At 46.7% G+C, this 24,328-nt stretch overlaps 1 protein-coding gene across 3 annotated transcripts in view; it reads right to left on the minus strand.

Moving 5' to 3' along the window:
- Positions 1-24,328, minus strand: part of m1ap (meiosis 1 associated protein) — a 175,017-nt gene that overhangs the window by 15,446 nt on the left and 135,243 nt on the right. For all 3 annotated transcript variants that reach the window (XM_054747426.2, XM_054747424.2, XM_054747425.2), the window contains one exon: positions 20,587-20,752. In XM_054747426.2, the coding sequence (XP_054603401.2) occupies positions 20,587-20,752 (166 nt within the window). The remainder of the gene's footprint in view (positions 1-20,586; positions 20,753-24,328) is intronic.

Consider the following 24,328-nt stretch of genomic DNA (forward strand, 5'->3'; position numbering starts at 1 on the left):
GTTGTGGAGCAGCTCCATACCGTTAGGGAAGTCCTGGAGGGAATTTGCTCAACCAATCTACATGAGTTTTGTGGATTTGGAGAAGGCATTTGATCGCATCCGTCAGGTGGCCCTGTGCGGGGTACTCCAGGAGTATGGGGTACCAGGCCCTCTGATACGGGCTGTTAGGTCTCTTTATGACCGGTGTCAGAGCTTGGTCCGCATTGCCGGCAGGAAGTCGGGCTCGTTCCCAGTGAGAGTTGGACTCTGCCAAGGCTGCCCTTTGTCGCCGATTCTGTTCATAAGTTTTAGGGACAAAATTTCTAGGCACAGTCAAGGTGTTGAGGGGATCCGTTTTGATGGCCTGAGGATCAGGTCTCTGCTTTTTGCAGATGATGGGGTCCTGTTGGTTCGCAGCCGAGTGTGAAGCAGCTGGGATGAGAATCAGCTCCTCTAAATCTGAGACCATGGTCTTGATTAGGAAAAGGGTAGAATGCCTTCCCCAGGTCAGGGATGAGGTCCTGCCCCAAGTGGAGGAGTTTAAGTATCTCGGGGTCTTGTTCACAAGTGAGGGAAAAATGGAGCGCGAGATCAATAGGCAGACTGGTGCTGCATCTGCAGTGATGCGGGCGTTGTACCGATCTGTCGAGGTGAAAAGAGAGCTGAGTCAAAAGGCGAAGCTCTCGATTTACCAGTCGATCTATGTTCCTATCTTCACCTATGGTCACGAGCTTTGGGTAGTGACCGAAAGAACGAGACTGTGGATACAAGTGGCTGAAATAAGTTTTTTCCGCAGAGTGGCTGGGCTCTCCCTAAGAGATAGGGTGAGAAGCTTGGTCATCGGCATGGGCTCAGAGTAGTTTTGCTGATCCTCCACATCGAGAGGAGCCAGTTGAGGTGGCTCGGGTATCTGGTCAGGATGCCTTCTGGACACCACTCCTGTTCGGTCACTTAGTTCCTCTTCTGCTCCTCATCTCTTGGCTCCCGATGCATGCCTCGTCACCATGGGGAGAAGAGCATTCAGCCGCTCTGCTCCCTACCTCTGGAATTCTCTTCCCACTGACCTTCGTACAACTCACTTCCTCCAACTTTTTTAAATCAAAACTCAAAACCCACCTCTTCAGACAAGCCTTTACCTCCTAGTTTTAATGTCATTGTTTTTCTTTTGACATCTTAGTGTTTTTATATATTTCTGTAATGTGTTGATTTTGTTTTAATTTTTTCCCATGGCTGTTAAGTGTCCTTGGGTATCAAGAAAGATGCTTTTAAATGAAATGTATAATAATAATAATAATAATAATAATATTATTTGAACACGTGTCAAGGTAACAACTACATGATTGTGAAGTCAACACCTTAAAAGTAATACCCAAGGTATTTTTTGTTCTGGAAATGCTGCAGTTGGCAACATTTAAAGGGGAGGGGGACATAAATGTAATCTGCATCCATCAACCAGAGGGTGCTTGTTTTGTTTTGTTTATATGTATAATTATTAATTATGTTGACTTCTTGGATTCAGAGGCTGTTTATGCCTTCATATAATTTCCTCTCATTGCTCAATCCACCATGTCCTAGCATCAGAAGAAATGTGAAGGACATTTAAAGTAACACAACAACATCTGCTCTGTGTTTCTTAAGTAAAAGAAGAGAAGGGAAGAGCTGGAGCCTTCAGACAGCAGTGAAGCTTCACCATATTGTCGTATCAAAAAAGAAAATGTCTCAGGAAGAAGGTTTTGGCAACCATTTCATTTTTCTTGGCTGCAGGACAGCGGTTTATAGACGTCCTCTCAAGAAAGGAAAATGCTCTCAGTCACTATTCTCACATCTCTGAAAGAATCTGTGAGACGTTTGCAGAGCCAAGCGTAACTGTGTGGGGTGTGGAAACAGTTCAATTGTTCCAAAAGCAAGAAAATCACTCGTAAACAAAAAATCTAATAGTTTAGGGTGTCAGCCACAAATATGAGGGGATGTACAGTAAAAACAGAAGTTTGAAAAGACTGTTGAGTTCATTTTAATGACTTGAAAAATGGAACTGCAGCTGGTTAAAATAGACGAGTGCACCAAATTAGTCTAGTTCATCAAAAATAAATATAGATGAAAAGAAAGGAAATTGCAGAAATTCTGCAAAGTACAAAAAGGAGTAAGAGATATAAAAGCAAAAAATATTTCTTCTTTCTGATCCTATAAGGACACAGGAAAAGGAGTAAGTGGAGGAGGAGAAAGTAAATTGGTAGCTGGAAAGAGAAGAGAAGACAGTAGGAAGTCATCTCTGCTTTGATAAAGCATGACAGGCAGAGTGAAGTGGGGTATGGTGATTAAAGGAAAAAGGGAAAATATGAAGAGAAATCTTACTGGCTAGGACCAAACACTCTAATAAAACCCATGCAGCTCCCACAGACAAACTAAACAGAGTGAGACAAGCTGCAGAGGCAGATAATCCTGAATCGCTATTTTGGAGCTATGCATAAACACAGGACAAATAAAACCTTTAGAAAACGCAACCTTGAGTGAGATATTTGGCAAAGGAGGAGCTAAAATAAGACATGGATGAAAGTAAGGGACAGAATAAAGGAGAGAGGATTAGACAATGTGTTACAATCCTTTTCTACTGAGAGATAGATCCAAGAATGGCTCAGTCAGACTGAAAGACCAATCTATATGTTCAAAATTCTACTTATAAATGTCTTCAAGCTGAGAGGTTTTAGAAAAGCAGGAACATACTATATTATTAATCATAATTAGGCAGATATTAGTAATTATGCTGCTTTCAAACCATAGAATTAGAGGGAATCCTTAACGATTATGTTACCCACACACTGGGTGTAGGAACTGTTCCTCTCCATGGTTATCTACTGGTCTTATTTGCATTATTCTATATCTGAGTGTGTATTTATGTTACTCTGTTGTTAGTTTTATGGTTTGTTTTAAAAGTGCTGTGTATCAAATTAGCAGTGCTGGAGTTTTCCATCCATCCATCCATCCATCTCCATCCATCCATCCATCCATCCATCCATCCATCCATCCATCCATCCATCCATCCATCCATCCATTCATTCATTTTCACATCCATCCATTTTCACATTTCCATCCATCCATTTTCATCCACTTATCCGGAGTCGGGTTTTCATCCACTTATCCGGAGTCGGGTCGCGGGGGCAGTAGCCTAAGGTGAGAGGCACAGACTTCCCTCTCCCACAGCCACTTGGGCCAGCTCCTCCGGGGGAATTCCAAGGGGTTCCCTGGCCAGGTGAGAGACATAGTCCCTCCACCGTGTCCTGGGTCTACCTTTAGGTCTCCTCCCGGTTGGACGTGCTCGGAAAACCTCACCAGGGAGGCGTCCAGGAGGCATCCTGACCAGATGCCCGAGCCACCTCAACTGGCTCCTCTTGAGCGGAGGAGCAGCAGGTCTACTCCGAGCCCCTCCCGAATGACCGAGATTCTCACGCTATCTCTAAGGGAGAGCCCAGCCACTCTTTGGAGAAAACTCATTTCGGCCGCTTGTATCTGCAATCTCGTTCTTTCAGTCACTAGCTCATGACCGTAGGAACGTAGATCGACTGGTAAATCGAGAACTTCGCCTTCTGACTCAGCTCTCTCTTCACCATGACAGACCGGTACAACGTCCGCATCACTGCAGATGCAGCACCAATTCGCCTATCGATCTCACGCTCCAGTTTTCCCTCACTCGTGAACAAGACCCCAAGATACTTAAACTCCTCCTGTTGGGACAGGACCTCATCCCTGGCCCGGAGAAGACATTCTACCCTTTTCTGAATGAAGACCATGGTCTCAGATTTAGAGGAGCTGATTCTCATCCCAGCTGCTTCACACTCGGCTGCGAACCGCTCCAGCGAAAGCTGAAGATCACATTCTGATGAAGCCAACAGGACCACATCATCTGCAAAAAGCAGAGACCTGATCCTCAGGCCACCAAAACGGATGCCCTCCACACCTTGGCTGCACCTAGAAATCCTGTATATAAAGATTATGAACAGAATCGGTGACAAAGGGCAGCCTTTGCGGAGTCCAACTCACTGGGTACGAGCCCGACTTACTGCCGGCAATGTGGACCAAGCTCTGACACCGGTCATACAGGGGCCAAACAGCCCGTATCAAAGGGCCTGGTACCCCATACTCCTGGAGTACCCCCCACAGGGCCCCCCGAGGGACGCAGTCAAACACCTCCTCCAAATCCACAAAACACATGTAGACCGGTTGGGCAAATTCCCATGCACCCTCTAGGATCCCCCTAAGGGTATAGAGCTAATCCAGTGTTACACGGCCAGAACGAAAACCACATTGCTCCTCCTGAATCTGAGGTTCAATGATCCGACGGACCCTCCTCTCCAGAACCCCTGAATAGACCTTACCAGGAAGGCTCACGAGTGTGATCCCCCTGTAGTTGGAAAACACCCTGCGGTCCCCCTTTTTAAATAAGGAGACCACCACCCCGGTCTGCCAGTCCAGTGGGACTGCCCCCCGATGTCCACGCAATATTGCAGAGCCGCGTCAGCCAACACAGCCCCTCAACATCCAGAGCCTTAAGGAACTCCGGGCGGAGATTTGAGAGGCCAACCCAAAGTCCCCAGACTCTGCTTCCTCACTGGAAGACGTGTCGGTGGGATTGAGGAGGTCTTCGAAGTATTCTGCCCACCGATCCACAACGTCCTGAGTAGAGGTGAGCAGCGCACCGTCCCCACTATAGATAGTGTTGGTAGCACACTGCCCCCCCACTAAGGTCACCCACCCTCGACTACCACCCGTCACACACTGCACCCGACCCCTTTGGCCCCTCCTACGAGTGTTGAGCCCATGGGAAGTGGGACCCACATTTCCTCTTCGGGCTGTGCCTGGCCGGGCTCCATGGGTTAAAGCCCAGCCACCAGGTGCTCGCCAACGTGCCCCACCACCAGGCCTGGCTCCAGAGGGGGGCCCAAGTGACCCACGTCCGGGCGCGGGAACACAGTTTCCATTTATATAATTCATCATAAGAGGTCTTCGGGCTGCTCTTTGTCTGATCCCTCACCTAGGACCTGTTTGCCATGGGTGACTCTACCAGAGGCAGAAAAGCTCCTAGGATCACTGAGACACTCAAACCCCTCCACCACGGTAAGGTGGCAGCCCAGGGAGAGGCTGAATAGAGATGTATAAAATGTGGTGAATGCTGGAGTTTTTAATGTTCTTTACAAATTCATCCGGCACTGTAAATGAACCTCTAGAGTTTATATAAAAGAACAGTTATATTAAGCCTGTTTAATGTCCTGTCCCTGATCAAACTGGATTACGAACATTATCTCTAAACTCAGGAGGGCTTCTTCATTTCCTCGCAAGTGAATGAGACTATGAAAGCTATATTCTTATCTGCTTTACCTTTTGCCCTGAATCGCATACAACTTGTAGTGTAGCAACTGGAACTTTCTTTCTTGATTCCATCCACTTTTTCTTACCCCAAATGAGATAGTTGAGATTTTAGGTCCACTAAAAAAAAAAAAAAAAAAACATCCCACACTCCAGTTCCTCCAAAGGAATCCCTAGAGGATGTATGATCCTTCCAACAAGTTCTTAGCCTGCATCAGGACTTTTGGACGTGCCCAGGAAACCTGCTGACAAAGATTACATTAGGGCATCTAGATGTTAACACCTTAATGGACTCCTCTAGGGCCCAATCCCAAGTCTCGCACTTTCATCCTTGTGTACTTAAATTGCGTGTTCCAGTCCAGTGGTGCAAGTGCATCGGGTCAGACATATGAAAAGGAATTATAGGAAGCCTTGGGGAACATCTGCAACTTTATCACCCTGACAAAATTACCCATGATGTTGCAATCATATATTTTAATTTAATGTTTTACAAGAGAAACAATGCAATATACATTGCTTTGTATCAGTACGAGGCAATGAATCTAGGGTGTCTTGTTCCTAAAAAGCTCATAGGAAGTCTTCCCTCAGAGTGGTGCAGCTTTATGTTTAATCAAACAACTCCTATATTAAGCTATGAAGAGGTACGCCCAACCCACCAGTATCATAAACATTCCTGAGCATCTCCCTCTGCTGCTCTAGCGGTACTGTTACGTAACAGAGAGAATGGTGAAGCTTCAATGAGTACGTTTACATGCAGCCAATATCCGGGTTATGATCGGGTTAAGGTCGGGATTCAGGTTTCTGAGTTGATCAGAATAACCCGTTTACAAGCATAAATAGAAAGAGTTACCTCTAACGTGCATAACCCGATTTAACTGCGGACGTTGGGGTAGCGTCAGGACGTATGGACTACGTCCAGACGCAATTTGCGTCATTTCCGGTTCTTCTTGTTCTGGTATCCGTGAAAACAACAACATGTTTCCCAGTTTGGAAGAGATAGTGACCGCGTTTGTTTGCGCTTTAGTTTCCTCGTCACTCAAAGTGTGGTGCTGTGCCGCGACTCGCCATTTTGCCCCCAACTTGTTGTTTACTTCCAGTGTTCTGGCGCGTACAAGACGTCTCGCTACTCAAAAGACCAAGGTTCTATGCGAACAGAGCATGCGCAGAACACACGCTTTGATGGGGATATCCCGGTATGCGTTTACACGACCAAGCATTCGGGTTAGAAAAGGGTTACCCTAGGTGTAGTAACCGGGTTTTTAAAAACCCGGTTATGAGCATATCCGGGTTTTTGGCGGTGTTTACAAAGACCTGCGGAACCGGGTTATTGTGAATATTCGGGTCTTAAAAGGGTTACTGGCTGCATGTAAACGCACTGAATAAGAACAGGAAGCTTGTCAAGGTGTTGGCATTCAGGAATGTAAACACAAGACTTCACCTCATGTTTTAAGTGAGTCAACAATCCAGTTAAAACCCACAAGCAGTTTGCTACCATACAGGATGGTTTAGCAATAAAACTGTTGAGGTCTGACACTTTCAACAACACCTTCTTCTCCTCCAGCTTCATTGGTTGCCAGTCAACTTCAGGGTTCATTTCAAGATCCTGGTTCTTGTCTATAGGGCCTTACATGGACAAGCACCATAATACATTGGTGATCTTCACCCCCAGCAGGTCCCTGATGTCCAATGATCAAAGCCTACTGGTTGTGCAGCACACCAGGCTAAAGACCAAAGGTTACAGATCATTTGTTGCTGTGGCCCCCAGACTCTGGAACTCTCTTCCCCTGAGCCTGAGATCAGTCGACTCAGTGGACTCCTTTAAAAATCAGCTGAAAACTCACTTGTTCAGGCTGGTTTTGGTGTGACCTTCATTACCCTCTCCTTGTTCTGCTCTCCCCACCTATTCCACCTTCCTCAGGATCCACTGATTTCACTCTTTCCTATTGACTCACTCTCTGTCTTTACATTTTTAATCACAAATGTCTATTTTTTGCTCATTTAAAAAATATTTGAAATTATTTTCTAATTTTTTTGTTTTTGTGAAGCGCCTTGTGATTTTTATCTTGAGAGGCGCTATAGAAATGACTTCTTCTTCTTCTTCTTCTTCTTCTTCTTCAATGTCTGTAGTATTCACACGTATAAGGTCTTGGGTTCAATCACAACACCAGAGACTTAAAACCTTGGTTTGTTGATTTCTGCAAGTTTCACTTTCTTCCAAAAGAAAATATTGTTACCCCACCCACTTCCTGTGATTAACTGCACTCAATGGAATGTGGTCTCTGTCATGACTCCCAATCCTTCACCCTCCTCTGCCTCTTCATTCAGCCTTTATGCAGCACACCTTGTTCCCTCACCAAGCTCCTGACAAGCCCTGTTTCCCTGGCAACCACAATCAGCTTCATCCACTTCACCTGCTCCTGACTCCTCAGCTTATCACTCACACCTGCACCCCCTGCTATACATTCACCAGTCAGCCACCAGTTCCCTACCAGATTATTGAACGCCATTTGCAAGTAAATCTTCCAGCCATCCACCCTGCCTGATCTCTGCCTCCAGACCTCGTTTTTCGCTCCTGACCCCTGCCTTGTACTCTGCCTGCCACCACGACATTCGCCTGTCCTCTACTTTGTCTCCAGCCTGGCCCACCTCTGGTAACTCTGCATCAAATAAAGACTTTTAAAGGTGCTTTCACCTTTAAAAGCATCTATTCTTTGGGAGGCAGGAAAGGCAGTGATGAGAGGTAAAATAATCTCTTTCTCATCACATAAGAAAAAAACGGAAAACAAACGTATTCGGGAGTTAGAAGAAATCATCAAGTCTTTGGAGGCGTCCACAGAAGAAGAGTCAATGAGCAAATTACGTAAATCTAAATTAGAACTTCATGGAATTATTGACAAAAAGACACAATTTTTAGCACAAAGACTACGAATAGAAAACTTTGAACATAGTAATAAATCAGGTAAATTCTTAGCTAGCCAATTAAAAATAAATAAAGAGAAAACTACCATATCTGCTGTTAAAGACTCAACCGGGAATATAGTATATGATCCTGAAAGAATAAACAACACCTTCAGAGACTTTTACCAAACGTTGTACTCACCACAGATAAACCCATCAGATAATGAGATCAATGAGTTCCTTGACAGGATAACACTTCCTAAATGATCAGACAGCCAAGTTACAGTCCTGGACTCGCCACTAACATCAGCGGAGCTCCAGGAAGCCCTTAAATCCATGACTAATAGGAAAGCTCCAGGTCCAGACGGGTTCCCAGTAGAATTCTACAAAGAATTCTGGATCATTCTGGCTCCAACATTTTTCAGAATGGTGAGGGAAATAGAAGAGAGTGGCAGATTACAACCAAACATGAATTCAGCCAATATTAGTCTCTTGTTAAAACCAGGCAAAGACCCGGCATTTCCTACCAGTTATCGCCCAATTTCTCTTATTAATGTTGATCTCAAAATAATTTGTAAAGCCCTGGCCAAAAGATTAGAGAAGGTAACCCCCTTCATAATACACCCTGACCAAACTGGTTTCATTAAGGGTAGACAATCACTCACAAATTCACGCAGATTACTTAATTTGATAGATTTCTCTTACAGTAGAAACATAGAAACTAGTATATTATCTCTAGATGCAGAAAAAGCTTTTGATAGAGTTAACTGGAAGTTCTTATTTGCAAATTTACATAAATTTGGTTTTGGGAACTTCTTCATAAACTGGCTACAAACATTATACAGTTCACCAACAGCACGTGTCAGGACGAACGACCAAATATCAGCTAGCTTCTGTCTTCAGAGGGGGACCAGGCAGGGATGCCCACTCTCCCCCTCACTATTTGCTATCTTTATTGAACCACTAGCAGCAGCAATTAGGCAAACAACAGACATTAAAGGGATAAAGTGTAAGAAAATAGAACATAAGATCAGTCTTTATGCAGATGATGTTTTACTCTTTCTCCAGAATTCTCAATCCTCTCTCCCCCAAGCAATATAACTGATAAACTCTTTTTCTAGAGTTTCAGATTACTCTATAAACTGGTTAAAATCCACAGTTCTACCAATTAATTTCTCATTTGTCAATTTACTTAATACACAATTGGAGTCAGGGAATATCACATACCTGGGAATTAATATCTCTCCCAAGTTAGCAGATCTAACCAAACTAAATTACATCCCACTTTTAAGGAAAGTGGAAGATGATCTTGCTAGATGGAAATGCTTACCAATATCACTCATGGGGAGAGTTGCTACAATTAAAATGATGGTCTTACCCAGAATAAATTACCTATTCTCGATGATCCCAAACAAACCTCCAGCTGACTGGTTTAAATCTCTGGACTCCTCAATTACTAAATTCCTTTGGCAGGATAAACCCCCACGAATTAGCTTAAAAACGCTTCAGAAGACCAAAGACAGAGGAGGACTGGATTTACCCAACTTTTATTATTATTTCTTAGCCAACAGGCTACAATATATACCAAGATGGTTGCAAGATAACCCATTAGACGAGTCCTGGTTAGATATAGAACAGACACTTTGCAATACGATAGAGCTTTCAGACTTACCATTTATTAGCTCAAGCATAAGAAAACATGAAAGCTTCAAAAGTATTAGTATCAGCACTTCTCTGACAGCATGGTGGGAGTATCTTAAAATGACAGAGTCTTCACTAGTACCATGCAATCGCACACCTATCTGGAATAATCCTGACATTTTGCAAAACAACAAAATGATGAACCTTCCGGACTGGAAAAATAAAGGAATCCTATACCTGGAACACATATATGAAGGATTGGACTTCATTCCATTTAATCAAATAGTCTCCCAATTTGGAATGGATAAGAATAGCTTTTTAGAATATCACCAAATTAAATCTGTAGTCAAACAAAAATTTAAGCTCAATAAAATAGAATTACAAACACCACCAAGAGTATTAGACTTTTATAATCTCAAACCCCCCAAACTACTGTCTAAAGTACATAAGACACTGTCCAAAATAGACGATAAAATTGCAATCCCTATTGAAAAATGGGAGGTGGATCTATCAGTCAGCTTTGACCAGGACTTCTGGTCCCAAACTTGTTTAAAAACTTTTAAAATGATCAGACACCCCAATTTACAATTAATTCAGTACAAAATTCTACACAGAGTACACTATACAGGTCATCAGATGTTCAGGATGGGGTTTGTGTCGTCTGACACCTGTACACACTGCACAAACAACATTCCTGACAATTACATTTATGCACTGTGGTCCTGCCCACCTGTCCAGGAATTTTGGGGTAGAGTATGTGAGGATCTGTCAAATTGTCTGAAATGTCATATCCCAACTTCCCCCTCTCTTTGTTTACTGGGAAACCTGGACGATGTCCCGATTGCAACATCTTTGGTTCACGTGGTTCTGACTGCCATATGCATCGCTAAGAAAACTATCCTCTTGAATTGTAAAAATAAAGAAACTCTCTGCATTAACCAGTATAGAAATATTTTGTTAGATCATATTGCACTTGATATAGCCTCTGCTTCCACTTCAGATGAATCTCTCTGGGCTCCTTTGATCGGTTCAAATACATTGCGAGGGTGGGGGGCCGTTGATGTTGTCCTGCGGGATGGTGTGGGTGGGGGGGTGTGGGGTCTGAGTTTGGAGTATCCGGATGTTCCCTGGAGGTGGGTTCACTGGGGGTGTCTGGGACTGGGGGGCCGTTGCCCCCCTCTGGAGGTGCTTGGGTTGCCTCGGGGGGTGGACTGCTGGCGGTTGTGAGTGGGGCCCCTTGGGGATCTTGGCGGCGGCCATGGGTCACTGCCTGGCGGCTGCAATGCCCCTGGGCGGGTCTGGGTGGGGGCCTGGGGGCTCGGGGTTTGGGGGTGGCCGGCCCCGTGTGGGGATCTGGGCGGGGCCTTGGGTGTCGGGTCCTGACATGTATGCTGCCGGGAAGAAGGCAGGGACACCCAGCAGTGCCTGGCTCGGGTTCGGGGGCCTCAGGTAGACCTTGGCTCCTCTGCCGTTCCATCACAGGGGAGGGGGAGGTCCAGGAGGGGGAGGACCCAACCTTACCTGGATGTCCCATGTCTTATATATTCTGGAAGTTGTGCAAATGCAGGGGTGGGCATAGATATTCTGCTGGGGTGGGGCTGGGTTGGTGCCCTCGGACTCCGTGAGGCTCTGTAATGCTGCTGCTTTGGGCCCTGGCAGGATGGGCTGGGGTCACCATGCCCTGGGTGGCAGTTTAGTTTGACAACAGAGGTGCCTATTGGGGCCAGTAGGGGAGCTGGCTCCCTGGAGGGCTAAGCCCAACCAGCCATTCCTCCCCATCCCCGCATATTTCTCTCCTCCTGCTCCCTCACATCATCACACAAACATACACATAGGACCTTGGGGGGTAGGCAAGTCAGGGAGTGCGGGTATGGACCCCATTTCCGCATTCCTGTGGTAACCTGCCCCCCAATTTTATTTGCACCTTATACACTTCCACTGACGACATTCCACACAAACACACACTTAGGGCCTTGGGAGTGAGCACATTCAACGGCATTTGGCAGGGGGATATTTCAGCCTCCTCCCGAGTGCCGGTGCCCACTTCCAATTTTAAACCGCACTTAGACACTGATGGCTGAGGGTGTAAGTGGGGTGGTGCAGTGGCATCAGCTGGCATATGCTGGATGATGCCCGCACTGCCCACTCACCACAGCCATGGAATACACCTCATGATCACACAACACTATATTGGAGCAGGCGGAGGGAGACTAGGGGTCTTAGCCACCTCTGTTGTTGCTAGGCTTCCTGGGGCTGGAGGCTAGGAGGGAGATCTGGCCATCTGGTTGGGGTCTGGGGTGGTGGGTTGCTGTGCTCAGCGTTGGGCGGGGGAGCCTGCTCATCAGCACCCCAGCAGAAAGGGTCAACCTCTGGTTACCGGTGATGGTTGTACCCAATGTGCAGCAGTACCGGGACCAGAGTGAATAGGGTGTGTATGGGGAGCATGAGTGGGTGTCCGGCGTGCATTTTTGTAAGTCTTGGGTTGTATGTGCATGTGTGAGAATGAGGGAGGGAGCGTGTGACTGTGTTTGTGTATGACTGTATATGTCAGGTGGGGCCTTTGGGTCCTCCCCTCTCCTGGAACTTCTCTTGATGATATAGATCTCTGTCCCCCCTCCCCCTGCCACACCTGGTGTGGGGGCTTGTGCCTTGGTCTGCCTGAGTGTTCGTGGCAACCGGGTCTGAGGGTTTAAGATTTTGGCATCTGCCTGTTAGATCCCGGTGGCTGCCTGGTGGGGTCTGGGTCCCTGGTCTCTGCTGGGTCCCCGGCGGGGGTGGTCGCCCCTGGGTCCCAGGTCGCTGGGTCCCGGGCTCGGCCGGCTAGGGGGTGGGAGGCTGCGGGCGGGCCTGAGGGCTTGCCGCTGATATCTCCAGGGACTCTGCCGGCTGCTGGTTGTGGCCCCCTGGGGCGATCCTCTGTGCCTCTCGAGGGGGGCGGGGGCCTTCCTGGTTGCAGTCTCCTTGGGGTTCCTGTGTTCTGGGGCAGCGCCTGGATCTCTGGGACTTGGAGCTCCCCCCGTCTCCTGCGCATCTTTGGGGGGCGGATCTGTGGTCCCTCACACTCTCTGTTGGGCGCTCCTATAGAAAAACCTTAAATAAACAAGCGTGTGTACACACACAGGTGCTCACATGGTGCTCTCAAAAGTATGGGCTTGGTCACGTTAAACACAGGTCTTAAGACTATGGTGGGCACTTAATGCGTTGTGATTTATTATCGTGATTCTTCAGTTAAGCAATATTGATTATATATATATATTTTTTCTTTTCATCAAGTTGACGCAGTGATAGGTAGATCTTGTTGTATTGTTGTTGTGTCCCTTTTTTGTCACGGTTGGAGGTGAGTGAAAACACCTGACCCTCATTCTGTTTGAGTGCAGATGGGCGGAACCGGAGAGCAACGAGCCATCTGCTACTCATCAGCAGACTTCTTAAGGAGCAGGGAGACGCACCTCAGCGCTGGATGATTACTCAATCTTGGTAGAGCTACCTGAGTGTCACGAGCCTTTTTAATCTTTGACTATTGTCTCCCGAGCTTCGTTCCGAGTAACCTCACCCTGCTTCTCCCTCTCCTTCAGGTCAATCCTCCACTTTCAGAACCTGCCATAAGACACGGATCCACGCCTGTCTCCCCGCTCCAGCCTCTTCTGACCAGCCAGCTCTCTGCCGCCTCCGCACCCTCCCCCGAGGATTCGCCCTGTCGCGCGCTCCTCCTGCCACTCACCAGCCAACCGGACCCTCCTCTCTCCTCTTCTCTCCTCCCTACCCAGAACGCTGGGCCCCAGGATTTCTGGACTATAAAGAACTGAGCTAAGCTCCAAATCGTCACCTACCTTAACGGTGCTCCTTTAGTTAAGATAATAAATATTTTCTGTTTTTTCAAACCCATCCTCTTGACTCTGAAGTTGATTCTGTATGTCTTGGGTCAGACGGTTAACCCCAAACATGACAGAATCATCCAGCCAACAGATGTCTGGCCCCTCAGGATCAACTCCGCGGGATCTATCGGATATCCTGACTGAGCAGGCCGATCAGATTCGGACACTAACTGAGCAACTGGCCAACGTCACACAGCGTGTATATCAGCTAGAGACACTTGTGCAGACGCTCTGTGAACGAGCCGCTGCTCCGGAACCTTCTGTTCAACCCCCACCTGTTTCACCCGGACTAGAAGTCTCTCAGGTCCCGAGCTCTCTGTTGTTCCGAGTAGCAGATTCGCCACCCCCTGAGACGTTCAGTGGCGAATCTGAGAACTGTTTAGGATTTTTATTACAGTGTGACCTCGCTTTTGAATGCTCGCCTTCGTCCTTCGTCACTGCAGCGTCCAAAATCTCCTACATTGTTGGTCTTTTATGAGGTAAAGCCTTGAGATGGGCCGAAACTAGAAGCCGGCAGCCGGGGTTTTTACAGGGACCACTAGCAGATTTTCTTACGGAGTTCAAGCTAACTTTTGGCAGATCAGAGACACAAGCTGACGTAGCTAAAAGGCTATGGCTTCTGCAGCAGGGACGGCAAACTGTTGCTGATTTTTCTCTGGATTTTAGGACTATCGCAGCTGCATCAACCTGGAATGAGGATTCTCTCAAGGGAGCTTTTGTTCAAGCTCTCAATGACAGGATTAAGGACCAGCTGGCTCTGTGCCCAGAGCCCAGGACACTGGAGGACCTGATCACGTTGGCCATCACCATCGACAAACGGCAACAGGAGCTTAGAGGTACCAAGCGACCCTCACTAACCCTTTCCGCCTCTGCTCCTCGTTCCTCTGTGCAGGTCAGGTCCAGCACGCAATATGAGGAACCCATGCAAGTCGACCGGGCTCGCCTAACGCCAGAGGAGCGTGAACGCCGCATGAGAGGTGGTTTGTGTATTTATTGTGGCCAGGGCGGCCATTTTGTCTCCAAGTGTCCGCAACACCTAAAAGAGAGAGCCCACCAGTAGTTCCGAGTGCACTGGTGGGTGGTATAAACAGAAGCAACGTGATTCGGTGTTCCCTTCCCTGTGTGGTATCATTTAACGGGCATTCATTCACTACCCAAGCCCTTGTCGACTCCGGATGTGAACAGAATCTCATCGACCGGACCATCGTGGACAAACTCCAGATTCCCCTCACTTCCCTTCCTGAACCCATTCCTGTGGCTGCACTCAATGGAGAGGTTCTTCCAACCATCACCCACAAGACAGTACCCATACAACTGCAGGTATCTGGCAATCATTACGAATATCTTTTTTTTTTATGTCTTTCCATCTCCTCAGTCTCCTCTGGTATTGGGTCATACCTGGCTCGCCACTCACGAACCCCACATCAACTGGCGATCCAGCCAAGTGGTGGCCTGGAGTCCTCAATGCCTCTCAAGCTGTCTACGCTCGGTTCATCCATCCCCGGAGGCTCCCACGCCCGAGAACTGCTCCCCGCCAGACCTGTCAGGTGTGCCACCCGTCTACCATGACCTGCATCAGGTATTTAACAAGTCTAAAGCCACCTCTCTGCCCCCTCATAGACCTTTTGATTGTGCTATTGAGCTACTTCCAGGGGCTACATTGCCATCCAGCAGATTATATAACATTTCCAGACCTGAGAGAGCATGCATGGAGACGTATATAAACGAATCATTGGCGTCTGGTCTCATACGGCCATCTACGTCCCCCCTGGGTGCTGGGTTTTTCTTTGTGGCAAAGAAAGATGGTTCCCTTAGACCCTGCATCGACTACCGGGGGCTCAATCAGATAACTATTAAAAACAAGTACCCCCTTCCGCTGTTGTCATCTACATTCGAGCTAGTCCAAGATTCCACTGTGTTTACTAAGTTAGATCTCCGTAATGCCTACCATCTGGTCCGTGTACGGGAGGGGGATGAGTGGAAGACAGCATTTAAAACTCCCCTGGGGCATTACGAATATCTTGTAATGCCGTTTGGCCTGACCAATGCTCCCGCCGATTTCCAGGCTCTGGTGAACAGTGTTCTGGGTGACTTCATTAACAAGTTTGTGTCTGTGTACCTTGACGACATATTAATCTTTTCCAAGGACCTGGCTGAGCATCAAGTCCATGTCCGAGCGGTACTCCAAAGACTATTGGAGAATCGTCTGTACGTCAAAGCCGAGAAATGTGAGTTTCACGTGCCCTCAGTCAAGTTTCTCGGCTTTGTTTTGGAGAGTGGGCAGTTGAGGACGGACCCTGACAAGGTAAAAGCAGTGCTAGAGTGGCCAACGCCTACAACACGTAAACATTTGCAGAGGTTCCTGGGTTTCGCAAATTTCTATAGGAGATTCATTTGTAACTACAGCCAGACCGCTGCTCCTCTCAACGACCTCACCTCGGTTAAACGACCCTTTGCCTGGACCCCAGAGGCCGATAAGGCTTTTAACGAACTAAAGCACAAGTTCTCCCATGCTCCCATACTCACAAGACCAGACCCCACCAAGCAGTTCACCCTCGAGGTTGATGCCTCTGACACGGGAGTTGGAGCCATCCTGTCTCAGGTCTCCGCCACTGATCACCGTCTTCACCCATGTGCCTTCTTCTCCCGACGTCTGAGCCCGGCCGAGCGTAATTATGATGTTGGAGACCGTGAATTGTTGGCCGTTAAACTGGCTTTTGAGGAATGGAGGCATTGGCTGGAGGGGGCTGACTTACCCACGATTGTCTGGACTGACCACAAGAACCTGTCGTATCTGAAGGAGGCGAAACGGCTTAATCCCAGACAGTACCGCTGGTCATTGTTCTTTTCGAGATTTAATTTTGTCATCTCTTTCAGACCAGGAAGCAAGAACACTAAGCCAGATGCCCTCTCCCGCCAGTATTCGCCTGACTCCGATCCTGTACCTGACACCATCCTTCCCCCATCCTGCCTGGTGGGAGCGGCAGTGGTATGGGATATACACAAGCAGGTGGAGGAGGCCCTAAGAACTGAACCCGGTCCAGGTAATGGTCCTCCCAACTGGATGTATGTTCCCTCTAAGGTTAGAGGTCCCGTGATATGTTGGGCTCATTCAGCTAAGTTATCCATCCATCCTGGGATAAGTAGAACTGTTGCCTTCATTCGTAGGTCTTTTTGGTGGCCTACACTGTTTCGTGATGTCAAGGATTATGTTAACGCCTGTCAAACCTGTGCTCGTAATAAGTGTTCTAACCAACCCCCAGCTGGACTCCTCAACCCCCTTCCGGTGCCATCCAGACCATGGTCGCATATTGCCCTGGATTTTGTGACCGGCTTACCAGTTTCTCATGGTTTCAGTACAATCCTCACTGTTATAGACCGTTTTTCCAAGTCCTGCCATCTAGTTCCATTAAGATCTCTCCCTTCTTCCGCAGACACGGCCCAGCTCCTGGTTAAGCATGTCTTCCGGCTACACGGCATACCAGAGGAAATAGTCTCTGACCGGGGGCCCCAGTTCCTGTCCAAAGTCTGGAAGGAGTTTGCCTCCAGCCTGGGTGCTCGTGTGGCTCTAAGTTCGGGTTTTCATCCCCAGACCAACGGGCAATGTGAACGCATGAACCAGGAGCTGGAGGCCATGTTACGCTGTGTCTGCTCCTCCAACCCTAAGAGCTGGAGTGCCCAACTGCCATGGGTTGAGTACGCCCATAATTGTCACATTTCATCCGCCACTGGGCGTTCCCCGTTCGAGGTCTCCCTGGGCAACCAACCCCCCGTACTTCCTCAGGACCATAGACCCTCTACATCTGTTCCCCAGTTCATCCGCAGCTCCAGGAGGATTTGGGCTGCCACCGCTGCTGCTCTGAGTCGAACAGCAGCCAAGAATCGACGCCTGGCCGATCGCCGCCGGCGACCTGCTCCGGCATATGTTCCGGGCCAGGAGGTCTGGTTGTCCACCCGGGACATACGTCTCAAGGCCTCTAACAAGAAGCTGTCGCCCAGGTTTATCGGACCATACAGGATCACTTCTGTTATCAGCCCTTCCGCTGTCCGTTTGGAACTCCCCCCCTCAATGAGAGTGCATCCTGTTTTTCATGTGTCCCTCATCAAGCCAGTTTCCACGAGCCCCCTCTGCCCTCCTCCTGCTCCTCCGCCTCCGGCCAGGCAGTTCGAAGGTGGTCTCGTCTACCCAGTTCGCCGCCTTCTCGACGTCCGCCCCCGGGGGCGTGGTTTCCAGTACCTGGTCGTCTGGGAGGGTTATGGCCCAGAGGACCGCTCTTGGGTGCCTCGCTCGTTCATCACAGACCCTTCCCTGATTCGGGACTTTGAGTTGTCTCGCTCCTCCTCCTCTGCGTCTGGGCTGCCCGGTGGCGTCCCTTGAGGGGGGGGGGGGGGGGGGGGGGACCGTCACGGTTGGAGGTGAGTGAAAACACCTGACCCTCATTCTGTTTGAGTGCAGATGGGCGGAACCGGAGAGCAACGAGCCATTTGCTACTCATCAGCAGACTTCTTAAGGAGCAGGGAGACGCACCTCAGCGCTGGATGATTACTCAATCTTGGTAGAGCTACCTGAGTGTCACGAGCCTTTTTAATCTTTGACTATTGTCTCCCGAGCTTCTTTCCGAGTAACCTCACCCTGCTTCTCCCTCTCCTTCAGGTCAATCCTCCACTTTCAGAACCTGCCATAAGACACGGATCCACGCCTGTCTCCCCGCTCCAGCCTCTTCTGACCAGCCAGCTCTCTGCCGCCTCCGCACCCTCCCCCCTCTCAGGACTCCGAGGATTCGCCCTGTCGCGCGCTCCTCCTGCCACTCACCAGCCAACCGGACCCTCCTCTCTCCTCTTCTCTCCTCCCTACCCAGAACGCTGGGCCCCAGGATTTCTGGACTATAAAGAACTGAGCTAAGCTCCAAATCGTCACCTACCTTAACGGTGCTCCTTTAGTTAAGATAATAAATATTTTCTGTTTTTTCAAACCCATCCTCTTGACTCTGAAGTTGATTCTGTATGTCTTGGGTCAGACGGTTAACCCCAAACATGACACTTTTTTGTGTCCCTTTGTTTTTTTTTTTGTCTTTTTTTTCTGCAGGTCTAGAAGCAGACTCTTGTTCACTTTTGTTTATTTTTGTGGACCCCCCCCCCCTCTCTCTCTCTCTCCCCACCTTTTCTTTTCCTTTCTCTTTCACCTCTGTCTCCGTGTCTGGTCGGAATTACAAAGCATTCAACAACAATAACAATAAAGTTTTAAGTATCAGGCGTGACATTAAAAGCAAACGCTTTGATGCTCCACCTGAGAATAAATCTGTAAGGCTTGTCACCAGCATTCAGACATCAATTCTGCTTGCTTCACAGCCAGACAGGACACGTTTAAAAAAAAAAAAAGGTGCTTTTCAGTGTTTGGTGTCCTTACGGGTCCTTCTAGCTCAGTTCGTGACAGTCTACTCCTTGTTGTCACCCACAGATACTGAGTTCAAATAAAAAGTCTCATGATAAATGATCCACCCAAGCCCATGGTCAACTGGTCAACTATCTCAGTGAAGATTTGGAGCATATAGTGAATACATGGAAACTTGTTTTTGAACTTGTACTAATGCATGCATGTTTGCTTTAAAACATCTGTAACACTGATGATCCAAGTTTCAATTGAATGCAATTAAATATTCAACTAAACATTCAAAAAGCTTCCTCTACCAAAATGAAGTAAAGTGACAGCAACAAATCCTTTAAATGTTGATTCACAATAAATCCAGAGTAGTTTCAATATAACCTGCCTCCATAGGGACTTTTTCAGTACAAATTCTGGAAAATTACATAAATATTTATGATAATGGACATAAAAGTCACAAACAGGCTCACAATCACTTCCCACTTGTAAAATGGTTTGTGTTGAGGCTCTGTAACATTAACATGAACATTCTAAAGATAGCGGCAAGAAGGTTTAATGGGCAGAACTGGGACAAAGCAACACCATTTTGCTTCAGATGTTATGTAAAAGCTTTAGAGAAGCAATGGGATGAAAAGTTTACAGACTTTGTTATATAATGTTATAAAATTGTGTCAGGAAAGAAAGCTTCACAACATCTTTAGTGTATTGGTTCCAACTGAAAAATAAGCAAAAACTTTCTTTCATTGATGGTTGCAGTGCTTATGTTACACTTTTACTCTAAATCCTTTTTCCCTCCTTGTAATTTTGTGTGGTTCTTTTCTTCTTTGCTGTTCATCTAAAATCCCACGTTACTGACTAGAACCTGCCTGTTTGTATGTATTCTTTACCGAAATACCTCTTGAACCACTGGATGTATTTGAATGACATTTTCCAAGAGCAACCATACATCTATGACCGATCAACTTTGGATGTCAACCCAATTCAACATGGCCGGCTTGTGCCGACTGACATGATCAAACAAAAATGGCTATGACTACAATTTGAGGTAGAATCAAGCACTCTGCACATCAACAAATATTAGAGCACTGCTCTACAGCTAACGGACAATCAATATGATGAAAGAGAGAGAGACTGGAGCACTCAGGCCACTGAATATTTATTTGTATGCAAATAGAAACTTCTAACGTTTTAACACTCTGGTGTCTTCATTGGACTCTGATGAAGACACCAGATTGTTGAAAGGTTAGTGTATATATTATGGACCTGAAATGCAGTGGGCCATGTTTACTCACTCAAGCAGTAAAATGTTCAAAGTAAAAGGTTAATTCAGCTAATCGTATCTGAATGCTCATTCATACATTTTCTCAGCTTTTTCCATCCTGTCTCTTACAGACCGAGCCATTATTCAGTTACCAGACTGAAATCTTGCCTCTTTATGTGTTGATTTTCTACCTTCTGTCTGTGTGGCTTCAGGTGAGTGAGAGTCCTGGCTCCAGTCCCCGCCACCAAAGACCTGAACAACCAGGAGCCGCTTCAGAGACACCAGGTCAGAATCTTTGAGTCCAGTTTCAAGCTGGCGAACAATCCTGTGTCCTGCCTGGCTGGTCACTATGGTAACCTTGGAAAGAAATATTCAGATGAACAATTTAAAGACTATTTAGAATAGTTTGAGTTACTTTAATTATGAGGTATTGATGTGGTGTCTTTTTGGCTTTGTTTTATTGACCAAGAAACCTCCTCCACACACACAAATTAAACGCTTGTCCTTTTCAGTTGTGTCATTGTTGAGCCACAACAAAGTTTCCAGCCACAGCTCAGTTTCCTAAAAACCCTTTCTCTTTAGAGTTATTACATCAGAGACCATGAATAATTTGGATCTTTAAAAGAACAAGACACATCAACCACAACAAAGGATTTTTTTGTGCATGACTGTAATGTTTACGTTGTCCCTTAAGTGAAATGAAGCATGGAGTCTATTACCGTAACCAAGCTGAATGCATGATGTCAGACCCAACTCTAGTGTTGCAAGAGCTCCTTTTGGTAGAAACAATCAACATTATCACTGAACAGTGGAAGGATCTTTATATTTGCACTGAATATTTGTCTAAACTCCCCACAAAGGTAATTATAATTAGGGCTGAAACGATTCCTCGAGTACCTCGAATAATTCGAGTACAAAAAATCCTCGAGTCAAATTCTCTGCCTCGAGGATTCGTTTAATTCATATTTAATTAATTCATGGCTTTGCAGTCGCCCGTGGTCATGTTTCACCCGGACTGAAATAAGTGACGCACATGTCCACTGGACTGAATCGCACACGCGAGTAGGGAATGTAACTTAACTTTCTCTTAAGCTATGGCGGACAACGTGGACCGCGGTGGAGTGCGAAAAAGACAGAAAATGTCAAGATGTGGGACCATTTTTCACGTCGTAAGGTGGAAAACGTAGTCCAGTGAAAATACTGTAAAATGGATTTAGCCTACCACAACACCACATCCTCCATGCTGCAGCACCTGTAAATGTCACTTCTGCAAGTAGACTCGGAGCCTCTACAAGATAATGCTTTTTAGCCTGTATTTCTATATATTCTGCGGACACTGTGCGACTTTTTCGTTTGTAGCACTCAAGTTTCAGCTCACACCGTACGTCTGGTAGCAACAAGTCGGACTTAAAATGTGCTAAAAAATAGCATTTTTACACAAAACGTCGGACTTTTACTGTGTTGTTATTAGGCCCGAGCAGCGAAGCGCTGCGAAGGCCTATTGTATCTGCTCCGTTTCTTTTTCTTTCTTTTTTTTTCTTTTTTTTTCTTCCGCGTCTTTGGATGGCCTTTAGGGGGTCTTAGCATATCCAAAAACTCACAAAATTCTGGCCCAATATAGAAAGTGCGTGAAATTTACGTATTTCACTGACAACGTGAAAGTTGGTAAAAAAATGTTTCGACAGCGCCCCCTGGAAAATTTAAAATACCCCTCCGCTTTGACCTTTTTTCATAGTAGAGTGATGAAATTTGGTACACTTGTAGAACTCAACAATACGCACAGAAAAGCCTCTTGCACCCATGGTCAATATCAAACAGGAAGTCGGCCATTTTGGACTAAAGTGGCCATTTTGACCCAGTTTTGGCCATTTCTAGGGTCTATATTTGGTTGAACAGTTTGGTCATTTTTCGCACGATTGTCTCAAAAATAGTGTGCGATCGAAGAGAAGCGATGGACGAATCAAATGAGCAAATAAAATTGACTTTTCGTAAATACTGAAGGGGCGGGGCCAGGCCTCAAAGTTCGAGCACTCGCCAAAAAAATTCAAATTGCTTTAATTTCAGAAATGAAAGAATTACAGTTAAAGTAATTTTCTATGGACAATCATCATCGCCCCCCGAAGACAAATGAATGGTCGATTGATGATATCACATAAGCCCCGCCCCCTCAGGCCTTAAAAGGTCAAGTTTTACTGGGAAATTTTCCAAAATTCGCCCTTTCAAATAATCAGCCCAAATTTGTAGCAGGTAACTGAAGACAAGTTGGGGTTGCTTGGCGTCACTTTATGGGAGTTTTCTGCAGAAGGCGGGGCTGTGGTGGCGCGGCGAAGTCAGGCGTACCGACGTGGCCTTACGTTTGCCTCCCATTTCGTCATTTCTAGAGATATCGCCACAAAACCTCTTGGGAGTGATCCTAGTTCAGCCCCCCACAAAATGTGATGTGAACATCCGGTGGGCGTGGCCTATTTTCTGAAATAGCGCCCCCTAGGACCATTAAAACTGTCAGCCCCAAGTCATGCTTTGACTGAGGATTATGAAATTTGGCATACTAATGTGGTGTCTCAGGACCTACAAAAAAGTCTCTTGGAGCCAAGTGCAAAGTCGCACAGGAAGTCGGCCATTTTGGTCCAAGTACTCGATTTAGTGGTTTTCGCACACGTTGTTTGGAGAGTGATGCTCCATCGCCCTTTTCACCAATCGCCTTCAAACTTCTGCTATATACTCTTAAGAAATAAAGGAAAAAAATCAACCGTCGGATTTTAAATAAGTATAAAGGTGTGGGCGTGGCTAAGCCTCAAACTTTGACCTGTCACCACGCCACTCTTTTTTTCACAGCTACCTATTGGACTCCTTTTACCCAATCGCCAGCAATCTCTGGCGAATAGCAGCTGACAAGTTGAGGTCACTTAGTCTCCAGTACTGGCAGGTTTTGAAAAAAGGCGGGGCTTTGGGAGCATGGCAAAATTCACCATCACGCCATGGCAATACGTTTGCCTCTCATTTCTTCAATTATCGTGCCATCGCTACAAAATGTCTGGTGAGTGATCCTAGTCTGACCCCCAATAGATTTGGACAGCTGAAGTTTGTGGGTGTGGCCTATTTTCTGAAATAGCGCCCCCTAGGACCAATAAAACTGTCAGCCCCAAGCCATGCTTTGACTGAGGATCACGAAATTTGGCACACTAATGTAGTGTCTCAGGACCTACAAAAAAGTCTCTTGGAGCCAAGCGCAATGTCGCATAGAAAGTCGGCCATTTTGGTCCAAGTACTCGATTTAGTGGTTTTCGCACACGTTGTTTGGAGAGTGATGCTCCGTCGCCCTTTTCACCAATCGCCTTCAAAATTCTGCTATGTACTCTTAAGACAAAGGGGGAAAAATTCAACCGTCGGATTTTAAATAAGTCTAAAGGTGTGGGCGTGGCTAAGCCTCAAAGTTTGATCTTTCGCCATTACATTACTTGACTTAATAACTCCCATGTGCATTATCAGATCTATATCAAACTTTGTCTGAGTGATCACTGACCACATCTCAACACAATGACAATGTGGACAGCTGACATCACCTAAGCCCCGCCCCCTAAATACAGGAAGTCTATTGTTTTATGCTGAAATTTCCAAATTTGTCCCCTCTAATTTAGTCAACATGACACTAAGGTCATGAACGGTCTTCATGATGCTGTAATGACCATTCAGATCTGATAGCTTTCCAGATAGGGAGGGGCTTTGATGCCATGGCAAATTCTAGAGTGACACCGTGACCTTACGTTTAGACTGCAACTTCCACAAACAGCCTCCGATCTGCCCGAGACTGAACATGGCAATGAACAATCATGCCCTTTAGCCAACGAGGCACAAACGGTTGGTGAATGTTGTATGATATCACCACAGCGCCCCCTACATACCTTTAAAACTGTAATAACTCCTACAGACGAG

Source organism: Nothobranchius furzeri, chromosome 2, assembly GCF_043380555.1.
Source record: "Nothobranchius furzeri strain GRZ-AD chromosome 2, NfurGRZ-RIMD1, whole genome shotgun sequence".
In the NCBI taxonomy this organism is placed as follows: domain Eukaryota; kingdom Metazoa; phylum Chordata; class Actinopteri; order Cyprinodontiformes; family Nothobranchiidae; genus Nothobranchius; species Nothobranchius furzeri.